The sequence below is a fragment of the Dermacentor silvarum genome, chromosome 1 (assembly GCF_013339745.2).
Source record: "Dermacentor silvarum isolate Dsil-2018 chromosome 1, BIME_Dsil_1.4, whole genome shotgun sequence".
Classification (NCBI taxonomy): Eukaryota; Metazoa; Arthropoda; class Arachnida; order Ixodida; family Ixodidae; genus Dermacentor; species Dermacentor silvarum.
In genome coordinates, this window is record NC_051154.1 from 136,976,646 (window position 1) to 136,997,427 (window position 20,782).

The 20,782-nt window shown below is 45.3% G+C and overlaps 1 protein-coding gene across 1 annotated transcript in view; it reads right to left on the reverse strand.

The window, feature by feature from the left end:
* Positions 1–20,782, reverse strand: part of LOC119436086 (protein FAN) — a 136,980-nt gene that overhangs the window by 25,349 nt on the left and 90,849 nt on the right. The window contains exons 26-27 of the mRNA XM_037702829.2: positions 16,080–16,141; positions 189–250 (exon numbers count right to left, since the gene is read on the reverse strand). Coding sequence (XP_037558757.1) covers positions 189–250; positions 16,080–16,141 — 124 coding nt within the window. The remainder of the gene's footprint in view (positions 1–188; positions 251–16,079; positions 16,142–20,782) is intronic.

Below are 20,782 nucleotides of genomic sequence, written 5' to 3' on the forward strand. Positions count from 1 at the left end.
TTGCCACTAGTTTTACTTGTTCATATGTTGTCGTTCAGTTCTTTGTTGTGATGAATCAACTAGCCCGAAACAGTCTTGGTTCCAAATATGTATGCTGATAAATATGCTGTAAGGAAGCACAAAGATAAAAATGGCAAAACTGTGTATCTGTCAGCAGTATAGTACTAGTCAGTAAGCTGTGACTCAACCTTTGCTGTGGAGTCCCAGGATGCAGTGGCCAGCACTCCATTTCTCCACGATAGGTCAGACACTGTGAGTAAAATTAGAAGAAATTGCCATTGCAGCAGTTACCAGTTCAAACAGCCCATAGCAAAAACTTTATAAGCTTGTTTTCTGGTGCCTCATGAATCTGGAAGATGACATGATGCACAAATCTAGCTATTTGAAATGGCATACATAGCCACTAGGTACTGTCTGCTACTACCCTCTCAAACCTAGATATGCAGGAGGCATTCAACAAGCAAATGGCACCGACAACCTGCTGCTATACCCAAATTTTCCCACCCTCACATGGTATCCAATGACATAGTGTGTCGTTTCTATGTGACCACAGTAGCATACAATGAAAACATGCACTGTAATTATGCAGTAGTGACAGCTGGCCAAAGTTAGTCATTTGTGTTGAGCAGAGAGACAGCAAGCAAGTAAAAAAGTGCTTTAAACATGAACATGACCCAATAATATGAGAAACAAACAGAAGATAAACCAAAGCTTTCTTAACCAAGTTGTTCCGAATCAATTGACTTTGTAGAGATTCACACTGTACTGTTGTTTTCAAAAATCATTCACAGCAATGTGATGATTACCAAAATGCTGTGAGAAAGCTCACAAAGCAGCTTATGCATGTAAAATTATGAATGCAAGACAGCACTACACTCAATGCCTTGTGGAGTGTTTGCAAACACAAGCACATGCATGGACCCACTCACCCATCCACACACACAAAATTGCTCCCTAAAATTACTTTTTCTGGTGAAGAAAACACCAATATAGTACAGTAAAAGCTCGATGATACGAATCTCACGGGGTCACGAAAAATATTCGTATTAGCCGAAATTCGTATCATCGAAACACAATTAAAACTACTGTCGAATCTCGATAATTCGAACTCGAAGGGGCCCGAAAATTTGTTTGAATTAAAAGGACGTATTTTTGAAGTATTCGTGCACCATAGCACGATGCACGAACGGTGCGAGTCGTGAAATATCGCGGCGCGCAAGCGCATAGCAAGCGCGGGCGACGAAACTGCCCATGCCGGCTCTTCCCGATAACGACAAAAAACGAAGCTTCAGGGAGCGAGCGGGCGGCGCCGGCACACGGGTGCGCGCGGAGACCGTCGAAGGTGAGGGAGGAGGGCGGCAGGGAAGCGGATTTGGCCGCGTCAACTCCGCCGCTTCGCTGGCTCCCCTCGCCCTCCCTCTCAACTCCCTCGTAGCTCTCTCACCTTCGACTCCGTGCGCACATCTCCGTGCGCGCCCGCCGCCGTGCTGGCGCCAGCTTATTTTAGCCGCCTCCTGAAGTTTCGTTTTCTGCCATTATCGGGAAGCGAGCGTTTGCGGGCGTGGCAGTTTCGTTGGCCCGACTGTGCCTCCGCCGCTGCTTCCCTCTGCGCTGCTGCCGCAGCGTGCAAGGTCAACATGTGACTAGAAAATAGAGGAGAAGGGTTCACTGCCATTTTATCCGCGTGGCTGAGACGTCGGCACTAGTGTGTGCTCGAATACGGTTGTCTAGAACACTCTAGTCGGCACGTACACGCTTGTTCCGGCGCGATGCAGAAACGGCGACCTTGCAATTTGAGAGAGAAGGAAATTTCCGCCGCGGGTTCTTTTCTTTTTTTTTTCTCCGTTCCTTCGCGCGCGGCATTGAGGGGTCTCTCCTGAGCTTTTGCTCTATGGCGGTGTCGGAGCAATGCCGGTCGGAGGCGCCGCCGCGTGATTTGGCGCGCTGCTAAGAGCATTGTCGGTGCGCGGTATGTTCGAAATAAGCGTGTTCGAATTCGCTTGCTTCGCGTTGACGTTGAAGGAAAGCACGTTTTTAATGATAGTCTCGCTGTGCAAGAATTGTGCTCAGTGTTGACGTTGCGAGGCCTAGCTCCTTAGCCAACTCCGTCCGCTTCATCTTGGGATCCTCATCGACCTTTCGAAGAATGTCTAATTTCTCTTTAAAGGAGAGTGCTTTCCGCTTGCGAGACATAGCTCGCTGCGACTAGGCAAAATGGCGCAAACACGAAGAACGCGGCCCGAAGCGCAGCAGCCACTCCATCTGACGGCTCGCAGAAAAGGAGGAAAAGTACAAAAGCACCAAAAGCGCCACCGCTTCAAACTATTCGCTTCAAACTATTCGCGCCCAGTCGCGGACTCCGCGCTGTCCGGCGCCGCGCCTCCGCACCAAAAGAGGAGAGAAAGCGCGTGACTGCGCGCTGTTCTCTTTCGCGGCCGTCGGAGGGGCGGTGTTTATTCGTATCAACCGACGCAGGCTGAAAATCGATTCGTAACAACCGTTCTCTAGCACGTTGCAAGGTAATGGGGCTCGGCCGGGACCACAGAAAAATTCGTATCATCCGGAAATTCGTATTAGCCGTGATCGTATCATCGAGCTTTTACTGTATACCTAGCATGAGGCCAAAGGGAAGCAAACCGCAAATAAGTGCAGAGAAGCAAGCAGCAAATACGACTCACATCTATCACTGTTAGCACATGCTCTTTTAAGCCATAAGGAGCCAGTACTAGCCAGAAGGCACTGTAACTCTTTCAGTGTACTATTAAAGTTATGAAAGACAACTGCATGCTCTTTGAAGAAAAAGATCTTATGAACAATAACAGATTTCATATCTACTTTCATTTATCACATGCACTCAGCGAACTCAGCCTTTGAAATTTCACAACCATGCTCATAGCTAGTGTGCACGTGCTTTAGCTTTCAATGAGAGATGCACATCAGAAACTCATTTTCCTAATTAATAAAGCTCAAAATTTGAAAACCTGACAATATGGCCGTCTTATTTGCTTTTTCAGAATTACAAATAATTTATGTAGCTTAAAGTAGCAAAATGTTACTTTTCTTGTGTATGGTTTTTCACATCGCTGTTTTAAAAGCTTGATACATCTGCATGCATATTTTGGAACCCATAAGTAGCCAAATGACTGCTCTTCATAAATATACACAAGAGATAACGTAAACAAATATAGACGAGTTAACTCAATGCACAGTGAAGATTGTGTATGGAATGTTTTAATATGATGCAACATTTAAGTAGGTAAAAGACCGCACAAAAAAGATGAAAACCCACCCACATTATGACATGAGAAAAATACACCTGAATGCTCTGCAAGGAGATTGAAAAAGTTTGGGAGAATGCATGTTTTGCTGTGACAGCAATAATAAGCTGCTGCAATGAAGTGTAATGCATGCAAGACAGCTGGACCATGGCACCACTTTCTCGTGGATCCAAATCAACTATGGAGGTTAGGTGTACAAATGCCACCATGAAAAGGCTCGTGATGGTTGAGCTCATGAAACTTGGCCGATCACTCCACCTACTTAACTGTAAAATGCGACATTTAGACAAAGCAAGTACTGCAGCTCATTTCCTTGTAAGTGTCCTCTGCATCTGCTGCCACAGCCGAGGGTGTTTGTAAAATGCAGTCAGTGAAATTCAAAGTACAGTATAGACCACTTATAACGTAACCGCTTATAGTACAGGACCGGATATAGTACGGTCTTTTCAGACTCCCGTTAATTTTCCCATAGCACTCCATGTATCTGCATACCACTTACAGTGCAGCCGCGTGAGACGAAATACCGGTTATAATGCGGCTTCCGCGGGAAAATCTCGCCGACAAGGGCGGCAGCGAGCACGTTTCTCAACGAGGTGCGCGCTCCCGGCCGGCGTATGCATATATTATTCAATGTAATCAAACTATCGTTAATTCGGACTTATTTGGCCGCACATCGGTTAATTTGGACTACTTTGGGAGCTCGGTGAGCGAGGGACGCCACAAATGTGCGACGCAAAAGAGCAAGAACAGCGCTAGCGTCCAACTGAAACGAAGCGGCGGAGTCCGCATCGCCACAGCCATCAGTTGAACTCGTACGTGAGTGACAGCAATGCCAGAACGCTTCGAGCCTATTTGTGTCTTTAAAGCTATATTCTTGCGTTTACCACTGCGCATAACACCACGTTGGCCGCGGGCTTTCGTAACTGCGTAGTCTTCATCCACGATCGCGTCGATAGCGGCCGCTGTTTTCTCCACAGCAGTTGCGGCGAACAGTAGTTTCGTTTTTACTCGGTACGTACGTCGGCCACGTGCGAAAAAAACCGCGTAGTCGCAATTAATGATCGCATAGATAGCGACCGCGGTTTCGGCTGCAGTTGTTGCAGCGAATGGTAGTTAATTCGTCCAGACTCTGTGCGTGCGTCGGGTGCCTGCCTTCAGCACCGCAAAGTGGCCGTTCATAATCGCGTCGATAGTTGTCACGGTTTTTTCCGCAGCGGTTGCGGCAAACAGTTGTTTCATTTTGACTCGGTGCAAAGCTGTCGAGCTTGAAGATAACCGGCTACATCGCGATTATGTTTTCGCCAGCTCACTGGCGAAAACGTGATCGCAATGTGCGCGCGATAGTACAAAGCGTGTCTACATGCTTGGCCTACATGTTTTCCATACGTGCAGGGCTTGAAAATCGTTGTTTTGGTTATAGTGCGGTACCGCTTATAGTGCAGATATTCGCGACTCCGGCGACTTACGTTATAAGCGGTCTACACTGTAATACCATGCCGCATCTCGTATCCTCTTGCAGTCTCGTTTTCTTGCCTGAGCATGCGCATTCCATTGACAGTTGTTAGGATCAACACCCCTTCGCATTTCCCCCCACTCACCCTACCTGCACATTATGAAATGCTACTACAGTCGAGTCACGGGACACGCGAAAAATTTTGTTGTGGTGGAACTTCATTGACGCAAAATTAGTATGTACAGTCGAACCCACTTACAACAATATTCAAGTGCCACAAAAGTTCCATTGTTATAACCGGGTTGCATGAAAAAAATCAACACGAGTATGGTAGAGCTGTTGTGAGAAAACTTTAATGGCGGGGAGGCCAGTGCCCCTCCCCACCACCTTCCTCTATCCGGCTGCTGATTCTGATGACTCGTTTAACTGTTTAACTTTGCTTTCTGCACGCTCCGATCTCGTGTAACAAGTCGCGGCTGTCGGCGTTCCAAGAATGGCACTGCTATAGTAAGACCTCGTTAATTCGGATTTCACGGACCGAAAAAATGTCCGAATTAACCGAATGTCGAATTATCGAAGGTATCAAAAAACCAATAAACAAATGCTTTTATTTACTAAATGAACCAGCATAATCCTGTTTCTATTTTGCAAAAAAGCAGTGCGGAAGGTGCAATTCTCGTCATCTCGTGATTAGTAGCGCACCCAGGATCTCTGCCAGGGGAGGGGCTGAATTTTTGTGGTGGTGGGGGGAGGGGGGAGGAAGCACTTTGCTTAATATGCAATTTCCTTGATTTAGCCAGAGGAATCCAACAGCAAATAAAATGCCTAATAATTATAATAATTTAATGACACCAAGAATGATGACGGTGTTTATTTCTTCAGCATTTTACTCAAAGTAATTTAAGAGTGAATGAATAAATACAAGACAGTGATAGAGTGTTTTTGTTAATCAGGAAAATTCAACCTCAAGCCACCTCCTGAATGGTAATGACAACGAGAACAGAGCACTGAAGGTACACGTTGGACTGGTGGGGCTGGACGCGTGGGGGGGGGTTAAATTTGCCTCAGGGGGGGGGGGTTAAAACACCCGAACCTCCCCCCCCCCCCCGTTGGTGCGCCACTGCTCGTGACTGATAAGCGCTCGCAGCGGCGAAGGCCTCGTGACTTTTACAGCGCGGACACGGCGCGCGTGTCTTCATCTGAGACATGCTTCCCAAGCAAAACAGGCTGAGGGCCGACCATCGGGTGGTGCTCTGCAGATCGCTGGGAGCCGATCATGTCGGCTTAAAGAGCTTGGACCGTAAAAAGGCCGTCTTATGTTGCCGAACCCGTCGGCGCTAGCTCGGCCTCGGATGCTGGCCCGGCTGCGTAGGGCTGCATAATGCCGAGCACGAAAGTTTTGGCTGGCCAGAGACGTCGGCTTCACGCTGGCATGACGCTGCTGGCCGATCATATAGGATGCCCCCGCCCGCCGCCTAGTCGGTGCCGACTTCCGCCTGGGGGGGGGGGGGGGGGAGCGAAAGAATAGAGAGAAGGAGGTCGCCTCCCGTCTGTGGCAGTCACGGGGAAGGAACCGGCAAGAGGCAGGCATGTAGATGCATGTTCGGGGGAGCTTTTGGCGGGAAGAGACGTTCAGTGGCTGCTTGATCGGTGCAGCTTCGCATGGTTTCTATGGCGCTGTGCTTCTTGCTTGCGGAAAATGGACACTTCCAGCCTACGAATTTTCACCTCCTATGGACGTCCATATTTACTCATAAGTTGCACGTATTATTTATGCCATTGGAGGCTATTTTTGTAGCGTTAATTTGGAAGGCGAGCACGTAAGGGCTGTGTTTCTTTGTTTCAAGAGCTCGTCTGCACTTTTCGATCTGTTGAAAGCGACATTATAATAGCGTGGCCAAAATTTGATGTCTTGTGGTTTGTCGTGCAAACGAATTAAGAGCCTGTGGGTGCATCGTGGTATGCATGTAGCACCGATGTGTGCATGCATTGCCCGTAGCACACTCATGCACCAAGATTTAAAAATATGCAAATGCCACGTAGTTGGACAGAACCAAGGTAATGTTGTTTGCCGTCGCTTGAAGATACTTAGATTCAGTGGCGTAGACAGGGGGGGGGGGGGTTGGGGGGTTCAACCACCCCCCCCCCTACTTACCCACCCTTTGTTTTCGTCGCTTCGCGCTGACATAATTCATGAAACCGGTGCTACTATCACAATTTAATTCCTGGGTGCTTCCGTTTGGGTTGGTAATTTACAGCGAATCATATCTGCATATGGAAAAAACTGTCACGGTGTTTGTCAAGGCTTTCAGACTCTGTGAAGTTTTGGGCGAGAATGTGGCGGCCGCATTCTGAAGCAACAAATGCGCAACAAATGAAGCAACAAATGCGGCAGCCGCATTTTAGATGATGGCAAAAACGCTCGACGCCCGTTTACTTAGATTTAGGTTGCACGTTAAAGACCCCAGGTGGTCGAAATCTCCTGTATACATTTCCGCCGCTTCCCTTCAGGTGCCGGTTAGGCCGCGCTCGCGCAGGATTCACGAGAAACGTCTCTTGTTTGCGATTGCGCCCCTACGGAAGGCTGGTAATTACTGTTGTGTTGTTGAATCCCAAACCAGCAATTACGGAAGGCTGGTAGTTGCTGTTTTGTTGTGGAATCCCAAACCAGCAATGTACACACGAAGGGGTTGATGACAGCAGTGAAATTCCACCGACTCGCAATAGAATGCACGAAACAGACAGCCGACAAGCATGAATTACTGCTGTGCGCAGTACAGCGTAAGTAAACTCTTGTTGCAGGCGCTGACAGTTCTCGTCGGAGTTCACGCGTCCTGAGAAATTGATTATGTGCACTATGCACTGAACAATACCGGAGTTCATTCCTGCATCACTAGTACACCAATCAGTCGAGATTCTGTGAGGTACAAGGCCGCTTCCTGTTTGCACCGGTGTAAGTGAAGCAGAAATGAGTTGCACGCACTACTTAAAATGCGTACACATGCCATATCTGTGCTGAGCGGTGAAATATTCTGTACAATTCTGAATCTGTTGACGTAAAGGCAAATGACGGCTGCACGCTCGCACACAGCGGAACACACAGCGGCCCATGCACTTGCCGCAGGAAATGCAACCCTCTCGTATGAGGGAGCAGGGCGACGAAAGCTTCGAAAAAAAAAAAAAAAAACGCCTTACGCGTTTTTGCGCATATTTAAGTTTTCTAGCGCAAAGACGCAGCGAACAAGCTATTGCTATGGGAGTAGGTATAGCCTGGTCACACGTGCATTTTCACGCGCATAGCCGACCTTGACTTGTGAAACGCACTTCGCCCCGACGAGGACGACGCCATCTACGCTTGACGAAAATTAACAATTAATGATGTCTTCTCCGATCGCACGGGTCGTCTCAATGATGCGTTTTCGAAGACTGGTCCATTCAGTGGCGCGATGAGAGACCGTTGCTCCAAACGCCCACTGTACCTGTCGTACTTACTGTATTTACTGAGCTTACTTTACTTTTTACTTAATTTCTTCACAAGCACACGCACACGCGAGGGGGGGCGGTCCCATGTCTTTGATATACATGTATAGAGTCTGCTTACACTACCGCTATTTATTATCGATCACGTGACCTAGAGGAAAGCAGAAGCTTGCCCCCCCCCCCCCCCCCCCCCCAGGTCGGGCCGGTGAATCCCACCCCCCCCCCCGAAAAAAATTTCTGGCTACGCCCCTGCTTAGATTATTTTTTGCATTCTACCTAATTACATAATTAGTTTTAATTAATTATTAAACTACTCAAATATTATAAAAAGTGTCGATGAGAAAATTGTAGAGAAACGTGAAAAACTCCCGATACAGCTTTCTGTTGCAATTAGTACGTGCTACATAAAAGTGTTTTGGAAAAACACTTTTATGAGTGAGTGTGAGTGAAACAGCTTTATTGAGACCAGCGGATTGAGGCCTGGGTCTAGTGTTCGGCCTAGGCCCAGGCCTCAATTTGCTGGTCTCAATAAAGTTGTTTCACTCACACTCACTCATAAAAGTGTTTTTCCAAATGTGAAAGAAGCTCGCGAATACATGCAAAGTGCTTCGAGCGGCATCGGGAGCTTTTCATGTTGCTCTACAATTTTCATCTTATTATAATATTTGAGAAATTGATTAATTAATTAGGACTAATTGTGTAAATAGGCGAAATGCAAAAATAATCTGAGTATATATCTCCAAGTGACGGCAAACATTACCTTGGTTCTGTCCAGCTACGTGGCACTTGCATATTTTTAAATCTTGGTGCATGGTAGTTGGGACACCCTGTATATGCCGTGCGCACGATGTATGTTTCTTTGCAGTCCTGTATATGCCGTGCGCACGATGTATGTTTCTTTGCAGTCCTGTATATGCCGTGCGCACGATGTATGTTTCTTTGCAGTTCTGTGACCCACCTAAGGTAATTTGAAGAAAGGCGAATTTCGCCCCACTAGCGTCAGATCTTCGCGATGCTTGTTTTGAGGCTAAATAATGTGAGACTGCGTTTGCATGTGTGATGCGTATTTAGGGTTTGTCATGAAAAATCATGGATTTGTCAGAACCTGCTCATAATCAAGTACAACGCTGAAAGAGTTATTGAGAGGCCACGAAGCATCTGGTCCAATATTAAGCATCCAAACAATAGTTCTAGATGTCCCACTTCTGAAACTTGCGTAGTACATGTTTGTATTTCAGGTACCAGGGCGGGACCATAGCAAAATCAGTCAAGTGACCTGGCTGCAGAGTTCTCTGGTAAATGGGCTTGCGCAATTCAAGGAAGGACATCTTCAAGTACCCATACAAGACTGCAATTGATTAATTCTCATTTTTTGTTTGTCACAACAACTAATTCCTACTATTACAGCATTTTACAACAAAGTATTTCAGTTTCTGTCGTGTTTGTATCTAAATAGTTCAATAAATGTCGACAAAAATCAACTGTATAGTGATAATTTGTCTACAAAGCGCTCGCCTTCTATATATAGCGTGCTTAAGGACACAAACATCTGCATGAATTCAGTAGTGAATTACACATGGTGCCCTTTCTTATGTCAAACTATCTTTTTTTAAATTCTTGTTGCACATACCAGCATTCCGTTTCTTCATCTGGGTTGCATTTAACAGGTGGACATTACTTTCTAAATGAGTATAGTATAGTGCATAAGTTGCCAATTGACAATATTGTGCCAATTATCTTTGTAACTATTAACTTTAGTGCCCATGTTGCAATAGTGGAAATGAGCCCGTTAACATACAGGGCCTATTCAGTTGGAACCAATTTTGTAACTAGTACCAGTTTCAAGATATACGTCAAAGTATGGGGCAAAAATGTCTTGGTGTCATCTGTATTTTCTTGCTGCACTGCGAATTATGCAATGCTCGAGGGTAGTATTCAGAACAACAACTCATTTTGCTGACTTAATTTGACTTCGTATATCTCGAAATTGGGCTAGTTAAAAAATTTATTCCGTTGAATAGGTCCTGCGTGCTTATGGCCTTAATTCCACCATTACGACATGCACCCTAAAGCGATTAAATAAAAATATAATTAGCGCGACTCTTTCAATTAAATGCTGCTGCACTTGCAAGTTATCCAGAATGTAATGTCTGCAGGTAACTCTGTTGAGCAAGCGAAATATTTGGTATCTGCGCCAGGGGCCTTAAGGTGGCGGTCCCACTCCGGCGGCACGAGCCCCCCCATTTTCAGTACTTTTGGAGCAACCGTGGCGGCTCTTCTACTAGGAATATAAGGTTGTTGTATATACCACAAAAAAGCTTAATCCTTGTAGATTCCAACTATATATAATATAAATAAATATTGTGGATAAATTAGAGTTCAAGAAATTTCCATTTAGGATGCAAAATTTCATTCATGTACCTTTATTAGTTTTAAACCGGAGCTTCATAGCTTTAGTACCTTCCCGCAAAAATGGGCAAAAGTAGGACCAGAATTCTAAATATTGCTTAATTTTGGTCGCATTATTAGGAAAACTAATAAAGGTACATAATGAAATTTTGCATCCTAAATGGAAATTCCCTGAACTATAATTTATCCACAATATAGCTTCCTTGAGCGTGTAGTTGCCGGGCTGTTTACAACAAAAGTTGCGATATTTTGGCGATCTTCAAAAGCAAATTATCCAAAAAGTAAAAATTCAACATTATTTTTCTGCGTCTAGGAAATAGATAAACATGTCCTAAAGCTACAGAGCAAGCCCCAATGCAGTAAATGCGCTAGTTTCTTCTAAATATGGTCACAACTGAGACGCAGTTCGCAAAACTATGTATCTCATGCTTGTTCTTGAACATATATTTCTAAATCACATTAATCAATTTATTTATATTATGTATAGTTGGAATCTACAAGAATTAAGCTTTTTTATGGTATATACGACAACTTTATATTCTAAGTAAAAGAGCCGCCACGGTTGCTCCAAAAGTACTGAAAACGGGGGGCTCATGCCGCCGGAGTGGGACCGCCACCTTAAAAATAGACATAAGAAAAAAAAAAAAAACTCAGTGCTTGAGTAAAAAAAAAAAAAGCCTACATATCAATGCCGGCAAAAGAATGTTGGCCGTGGACAAGCCATGTTGTGACCGTCGTGCGGAAGTCGTCGGCCCATATGGCGGCCAACCACGCCCACAATGAAACAACTGGCGGCCGTGACGTCGGCCCGATGCCGACTGCCGATCACCTACCGGTGGTCGCAAATAGATTGGCCACGTGCAAGAACCGAGCCCGGCCCGATCCAGATGTCCGAAATCGGGCCTTCGTTTCTTTAACTGGCCATGATGTCAGCCCGATTTCCTGCAAAGCTCATTTTTTTGCTTGGGTTTTTTTCACTACCGCGCGCACATCCAGATTATTTTTTCCACTAGTGTCGCCAGGTCGCCGCCCATCGTGATGTAGACGGTGCTCTTCATTCTCGACAGCTTTGCACTGAGTAAAAACGAAACTATTGTTTGCCGTGGCCGCTGTAGACTCGATTATGAACGGCAACCTTGCGGTTCTGAAGGCGCACGACCGACGCACGCAGAGTCAAACCGAAACTACCGTTTGCTGCAACTGCGGACGAAACCGCGGTCGCTATCGACGCAATCATGCATGGCGACTACTCAGTTATGAAGGCACGCGGCCGATGTGCGTACCGAGTCAAAACGAAACTACTGTTTGCCGCAACCACTGCGGACGAAATCGCGGCCGCTATCGACACGATCATGAATGGTGACTACGCAGTCATGAAGGCACGTGGCCAACACGGTGCTATGCGCGGCGGTAAACGCAAGAATAAAGGCTTTAAAGGCACAAATAGGCAAGAAGCCTTCCGGTGTTGTCATTCCAGTACGATTTTCACTGATGACTACAGCGATGCGAACTCCGTCGCTTCATTTAGGTGGACGCTAACGTCGTTTTGTCTATATACAAAGTTGGTTCTTTATTCTATGGTCGCACATTAGCGGCGCTCCGCCAGCCCCAGCGGTATCGGCGCAGTTGGCGCGGTCCATTCGTGTTTCAGAGGGTGCGTGGCGTAGAGCTATGGGTGCCGACCATTCGTGTACGTCCGTAGGGGTGGAAGGGCAACAGGACAGAGGCGCGCGAGGCTGGCGATGCGGAGAAGGATGGAAAACAGCGCCCGGCGGCATGCAATGGCTCAAATTTCTTTTCTTTTCAAGGAGTTCGCATTCCATTCCCTGTCGGCACGGACACCCAGTAGCTCAACTTCATCGTATGACCCTTTTCGCGGAGCAGTTTGTTTAGAGAAACGAGATGGCGCTCACCGCGGCGCACCATACCTCTCCTCAGCGACCGCGCATGAATACGAAACCATTACCGCTTCTACCTTGCTTCTGTGCGATCAGCTGTCGGAAATGCAACTGAGTTTTCGCTAACACACTGTGCTCCAATCATGCTAGACTGAATCATGTGGATTGAAGACGTGTGCAGTAGTTGGCTGCAAAAATAGTGACTGGCATGTTAAGGAATAGAATGAATTTGTGTGGCCAAGTTCACGGACCGCTGCTGCAACTGTCCGAACGTGTTACCGGCCCTTCGTAATGTATGGCTTTCCTCGAGGATACAGAAATTTGCTCATCCGCCAGCCTTATATCGCTAACCTTCAAAGATAGGGCTTCATCCCCAGAACCTCGGCAAGAGTGAGTACCACTCGTTAAAAAATGACAAAGGGAGTAGCGCCGCTTCCTGTCATAGTATGTTTCGCGCACGTTATCTATACACATCTGTCCCAAACGGCAGGAAAACTTACGCCCACTCTATCGCCAACGTATCAAGAATAAGTGAATGGGTGTACACTTGAATATATGCGCACTGTATACGCACAATAAATGACGGACTACACCTATGGTGCACGAATGGTCGAAGCTGAATGTTTCGTGGTGGTCCACAAGAGTAAGCGAGTTACTATTTGCTACAAGGTACCCAATGTACAAAACAGCGACGTTTCAAGCCATGTGCGCAGCAAGAACAAATATATTGGAACTGAGCCTACCAGCGAGCGATTAGGCAGAAAATAATCAGACAGTGGCCACACCGAGGAACTTCACTGAGTCAGAAACTGACAAGCCATTGCTTCAAAATATTTGCCGAATAAAGAACAAAGAGCAAAACACACTAATCCTGAATGAATTCATAATCAGAAAGCTTGGATAGCTTGGAATACATATTTAGTCCCGCTTTTAGAACAATACCATATACGGCTGCTTGCGCCGTTTGGACATAGCTCAATCAGCTCCAAAAGCGCTTTTGCATGTTCTATGAAGCTGTGATCAAAGCTTCGTGTCGTACACCTAGGCACCGTCTACGATATCTCCGAAAACAGAGGTTTTCTAAGCCGCGCTGGCGTCATACACTTCCACTGTAAACAAGGAGGCAACGGAGGCAGTTGAGGCAAGCAATGGACGTGTCACCACGTGATGAAACACGACAGCGCCCACGGGATCACCGCGAAAAGGGTCAATAACCGATAATGCAGCATGGGGGCATTGAACTAAGCAGGTTATTTCACATACAAAAGTTGACGGTGCAGCAGCTTCTCAGAGTTATAACCAATATATTGTTAAAACCGGTATTGTTATAAGTGGGTTCGACTGTATATAGGTATGCCAAACAGCAAAGCCGCAAACGAAACCGAAACCATCGTCCGGGAAATCTTCGCGATGGCGTGAGGCAAAGGTTGAGACATACCGAAGGCAGTCAATAACGTGTCGACTTCACGAGAGAATGCATCTCGCGCCGCTGTTACAGCATTTTTCGTACATTGCGGCCGATGCCTAACTCAACGTGCGTGCCCGGCCGATCTCGAAACACTCATTTTGCAGCACAGGCACCGCCGCAATGAAGCGGTTTGAATTATCACAATTTCATTGCATATTATGACAAAGTCGGCAAGCTTGCACTTACTGGAAGTTTTATTTCCAGAAGTCGGTCAGCCCAGATTTCTTATGCTTCACGGCAAGTAAAGCGCCAGTCTCACAGTCCATTAAAAGAGCCATCGCAATGTCATTGTCGTGGGCTCTGATAAGTTTTAGGATGAGGTCAAAAGGATCCATTACTTTCAAAGCAGTTGCCATGTCTTGAAAGCAATCTGCGACGTGCACAAAGTGCGCGCTTGCAAGGGCCTCATTTTCAAAGCGATCTGCAATGTGGGCAAAGTGCAACTAGTGCGGTAGAGTCGTGTGCGCTGTCCTTTCGACGTTTAGTTCACGTTGAAGCGAGAAACGGCACGGAGGTCAATTCGCTCGCTGCTATTTCCGCGCCTTCTCACTCCAACGTTTTGACACTGAGTTTCCGCGGTCATCGAGCAAGAGGTGTTCATGTTAACCTGTGCACGTGTGACACCGTGCTTGGTAATTTAGTTAGTAAGCGAATGTTTACAAGTTCATACGGCCGATAAAACTACTATTCTTAGTTCATATAGCTGTCTACTAATCTGCTATCGCAATCGATGCTTCGCCTTTCGGGCGAAACTGCGGCATTTTTTCCTTGCGCTTCTTCGATGGCGTAGCCATTTCGACCGGACACACACCAAAGAAAACGGCAGCGATTGTGGTGATCCCGTGCAGTCTTGCGCAGGCGCGTATGACCACGCGTGGCTATGGATTGCAGTGGCGTAAATCGGTACTATGAATTTGATTTTGTTAGCGAAAACCTAGACATACGATCAGACATACGAAGCAGACATACGATCGTCACAGCTTTGGAAGGGCCTTCTAATTTAACTACTCGGCAGTTCCAATTTCAGTTCTGTCCCAGTTTCATTATTGAAAAGTTTGATGAAGCGGAAATGCCGAATAAAACACACCTTCGTCATGAAGAAACTTTTTTTGTATTACTTTCTATGGGCAGCTGACGGGGAATCGTAAAATCTTCATTGTGGCGAAAATTTCGTTGTAGCGTATTCGTTGTACGGGGATTCGACTGTATTTCTGCATTAGATGTAAGCTGCTACAGTTGCGTAAATCTGAAAACTTCTTACATATGGCATTATTTTGATATCACAGGTGAAAATGTCAGCCTGAAGTAAGGCTGATGCACTTGAAGACCGCTGTGTGACCTAGAAAATAGCTACATTAATAAAGTACAAAAGCCTTGTATTTTTAACTGCCATGCACTCAGACAAAAAACGGTGCACTTAAGTCTTAGCATGTTGATTTATTGGCTGTGATTTATTGGCAGTTAATTTATTGGCTGAACACCATTCTGAAACACATTTTAAGTATGCATTGGTTTTGGCTCATCATTTCTGTCAGCTACAGTAACTTCTGTAGTTAGTGTCTGCAGCATTTGATGGTTATCTCAGTAAAACAAATGATTTGGCAAGCTGCCTGCGATGATCCATTATCATAGTATTATGCATGAAGCTATACAAGCTTTGTGTAATGTTTTTCTTGAGTCTGTTCTGCTGTTCAGCTTAAATCATGACACTGTCAACAAAGCAGCCATGGCTGTCAAAGTTTTTTCTCATTCGAAAAGCATTACAAACTTTTTGTGGCAGAGCAATGACAACAAGGTTACGCATTCAGTTGTTATTTTTCTGCAATAAAGGGCACTTGTACCAAGAACAGTCACACAGCAGTCAGATGGGCTTAGTAACAGCACCTAAACTAGCGTGCTTTTAAATGCAGTAACCATGGCAAGATATGTATTTGCAGTATAATGACATATGGCTAAGTGTTGCAAGTAAATGTTGTAGCAAATAAATTTCAGTACCCTTTCAACTTCATTAAAGTGAAGTTTAATTGTATTTGTCATATCTTGATGGAAATATAAACAAGTTGCAAAGATCTCCACCAGGAAAGCCAACTTGCCTGCATCTTCGTGAGCCATAGTTGATTCAGTGACACGCCCATATTCCATGTTGTAAACATACCTGTAAGCAAAACATGGTTTGCCTCGTGGAGCAAAAGCTATTACAGGAAGTGAAGGGCTTTGGTTGAATGAGGTGTGATTAATAAAAGAGCATATTAGTTTACACAACATGAACACAAATACTCAAGAAAGCGAAGGGAGTAACAGCCACAAAGCTCGATAGGTAGAGCACTGCATGCAAAAAGCAGAAGGTGTGTATTCAGAACTTATTTCTCAAGCTTTGTGGCCCTTCCACCTTATTATGCACATGAATACATTCTCTTTCAATAACTAAAACTTCTAAATCGCATATTCTCATTAGCTTCAGTGACATGGTTTTATCAGAAAGCAAAAAATAATCATTCAACGTTCACCTTCATTAAAGCCTGGCTGACAGAATTTATCAGAAAACAATTTGTACTAAGCAAGAAATACTTCCAAGTGCTCTTGATTATATAAAATGTGACTTTATAAATTTTAATGTCAAGACTCTAGGGTGACTAATTATGAGTTTCTTGAAAGCTCATGTTTTACAACACTGAATTAATCTGCTTAGTTGGTGCACAATGCTGTCATGAACATTTGAGCCAAAAACTATCCCTGACGTGCAATAGAGAGCTTGAAGTTTTGCTCAAGACCACCTGCTCTTTCCTTCAACTTGCTACAATCCCCATCACTTTTCACATTTGCAGCTTTCCCATTGCAGTCCTTGAACTATGAGACACCTGTGTAATATTTTTGTCTGTATACTATTATGTACTTATGTACTATTGTCCACAATTAAATAAATTCTTATATATGGCTATTGACCAAATTCTTAAGACTAACCAGGTCTTCTGGCAAGCTTTAGCAAGCACGGCCTCTGGCAGGAGCCAAAATGAGGAAATCTTATGACTGATAAGGTCATTGCACTACCTGGTCATGGAGAAGACTATCGCTGTGCCAATACTATATATGGTTTCCATCATTGGGTAATGTGGCAAAGCTTAGCAAGGTGATGGGTGGAGAGCAGCAGGCATAGCTATACACGAGCATAATGTTGCAGTGCCCTAAATTGAAAATTACCTTGCGACAATGGGCTTCCATATTTTTTTATTTTTTTTTTAGTTATAGGGTTCAATGCCCTGAATCTGCACAGGGGGCTATAAGATACGTTGTAGCCTAGGGCACCAGATTATATTTTGACTACTTGGGTCTTGATAATGTAATACTGTTCCAATCTGTTTTTATCCAAAATCTGCCATTACCCTTTCATGGTAGGTCAAAATGGCTTCGGCACCACTCACATGGGCCGGGCCCGAGCTATTTTGACCTATCAGAGAGAACTAACACCAGATTTGTAATAAAAACAGAATGGAATAGTTTCGCGGTATCCTGGCCTTGGTGTTGTTTAATATGCACCCAAAGCATGTCTTTGCATTCTGCCCCTATCACAATGTGGCTTCTGCGGCTGGAAATCAAGCCTGTGACCTAGTGGCCGGCAGAAATTCCTTTCTCTTTCTTTTTTTTTGTGCTCTTTGAAAGCAATCTATGATGGAAATATGATGTGAAAACATAGGATTGTTTCTTCTACTTGGTGTTTACCAAGTAGAAAATTCTCAGTCTGCAAAGCACACGGTAAACGCCCCTTTCTTTTTCCTCATGGCACAAGTCCTACTGCTACAGGGCTCACTAATCTCGCTAGAAACGATGAACTCTGCCATGAGTTACTTCTTCAGAAGCAGCAGTAGGGACTATACTGCAAATTTGTAGCTCTTAAGAGGCATGCACACTTCTTCATTGGAAGTTTGGTGATGATGAAACTCCATGCTAAACAGCAATACTATAAATATTGCAAATGACAGTGTAAACTTGTAAAATACTATCACATATAGCTGGCCAAAGTGCTTTATAAAACTCAGAACTATACAAGTGGTGTCAGATACTACATACTTTGGGTCAGGTGTTACCTTGAAGCAAGGGAAAAATGAGCTTGACTACTTCTGTCAGGCTCATACATGACGCCACAATGTCTGATCAGCATTAAAGGGTGCCCTGCAACGCTCATTAACAAAGTTGTGGAATATATTTGGTATTCAAGGGCTTTACTTCCCGAATCCCCTCCAGCTTGAAGTATCTGAATGCATTGTGTACAAGTAGAGTGATAGGCAGTCAACCCTTCAACCCTGCTATGATGCTTCTGCTCTTTCTTCCACGTCGTGCAGGCCGGAGGCTACTGTGGGGTTGGCCATTGCCCCCAGTGCTACACCTATTACACGTCACTTCAATGATGTTATCAGGGTGTCAAACAGAAAAAAAAAAAACAGTTTGGTTTGGGTTCGGGTTCAACATGCTCCGATTTCATTCTGGTTCAGTTCCAGCTTGAAGAAATAAAAATTTATCATTGTTCGCAAACTGATTCGCAACAGTGAATCACTTCGGCACAGTCTATTTTATCCTGCCTCATGGCAATCAATACACTGAATAGTACTATCGACTTGTCTGCGTGGAGCATGCGCAAGTTTCATCAGGAGGCAGAAATCTACAAATGAATTACATGCACACAGGGAAATTTTCATGTACTCATTAGAAACAGAGGTAATTAGTAAAAACTCCCTGCATCAGCGTAAGGTCTGGATAGCTTCCACACAGAGTCAGTAAATCCTCGCTTTGCTTCAGGTTTTTACTACAGGACTGGTGATGAGTGAAATGTGTCATGCGGTGTCGAAGACAGCGGAAATTCACAGTGTATTACATAAATTACAATTTCAAACTTCTAGTCTGCAGTGTAGCAAAGAAAGAAGCCACCATATGACATTTCCCTCAGTTTTCTACTTTTTTAGAAGCAGGTGAGGACATTGATGCTTCTAAATGATGAACAAGAACGGTTTGTGCTGAACCATATCCTTCTTGGGCATCTGCACATGCACGTAGCCTTGCACTGGCTAAGGGTACCAAGAAACTCAAAAGTATGCACGTTGTGCCCCACGAATAATTCCTAAAACTTGCTTGGCTGAGCACCAAACGTGCGTTGAACCAAGACACGTAGCAAAAGCAAATTTTGTGTGCCGTTTACAGCCGCCGTTACACCTCACTGAGAAGGTGACGGCATTCATTAGCGATCACAGAGTTACGGTTACAGTAAGTCATGCAGCTGAACTGGTTGATATCCCTCCTCGAGGACATTGTCCTTTCCACTCTCTGTGTTTATCAAGTTTATCTAGTCTTAGTAACAAGTTGACCTAACAGCGGAATTGGGAGCATCACCACAAATGTTGATTCTGCGGATCGACTGAAACAACCTTTAAGCAGCGGAACACGACTGGCATGGCCAACTTCAGAACTACCATCTACCAGCGTTTGTGCTGAGGTGGCCATAGTTACCAGCCCATACCTCATCGTCTATCCCCATTCTCACACACATTGCAACCCCCGAGTCGTAATCTGCTAGTAGGGTGCGCCAATTGAAACAGTTATTCGAACAATCATGCAAACTATTTAGCGCCCAGTTGTCACCTGATATGCTTCAACCGTCTCGTGCTGAACTGGTAACCATTATTATTTTGGGGGGTTCAGGTTGGTACGGGTTCAGGCACATTACAAAAATATTGTTTCAGCCCAAAATTGCAGTTTGGACACTGTTTTCGGTTCGGATTCGGTTTGATACCCTGGATGTTATTTCACTCCACCTACTATACGGCAGCATGGAGCTGTGTTTCTTTTATTGCGATAGCAATTATATGGACACTTCAACCAGATTTCTGCCGTAGGCGTCGCCGTCGTCGTGAGGTTCGTATAAAGTCCAAGGACGATAAAATCGTCGCCGCGCGCCGTATGCGCGAGTGAAAGCGTGCGGGAGACGCGCGCTATCACGGAGAGCGAACGCACGGCGGAAAGCAAACGCGACCGTCGCGCGAAAGGCCGTGGGGGTATGGGAGGGAGGGAGGAAGGCGGGCCAACGCTGTGCTGCTTCACCAAATGCTTATCTTGCAACCAGGCGCAAGGGGAACTGGCCACTCAATCTCCCACGCGAAAGCAAGAAAGCGGGAAGGCAGCGCGGGAGGAAGGGGGGGGGGGGGGTGGGGCAGCTTCTCCTCTACCAACAACTTCTCTGCACAACTCCTCTGCACTTTGCCCGGCGGTGGCGGTCGCCCGCACCGTCTCTTATCTCCGCACGGCTCTGACCTTTGTATGCGCTGTGCATTCGCTGCTCAGTTTCCGTTGAAGCGATAGACCGCGCGAACCTTCGCACACTGCGGCGGCTGTGCTTGCTGCCAGCGTTTTGACAGTCGTTGTCTGTGGTCATTCAGTGTGATCTATTCATGTTTGCTTGTGTGCGCTGACACCTACGCTTGTTAATTCAGTTAGTAAGCGAATTTGTCCAAGTTTATGCAGCTGATAAAACTACTATCCCTACTCCAAATAGCTCTCTACTAATTTGCTATCGCAACTGATGCTTCGCCTTTTGGGTGAAACTGCGACATTTTTGTTTTTCATTGATAATGTGACAACTACTACTCTTGCACAGCTTAAAGTCAAGTTGGTACAGTAGTAACACAGAAACAACAACAGAAAGCAGATAGAGTGGAGAGAGTAGCTGCTTCACTGCTTGAGAAAGGCAAAGCTAATACACACAGAATTGTAGCATAAGACATACGACATATTTAGTTCAAATACGCATAAA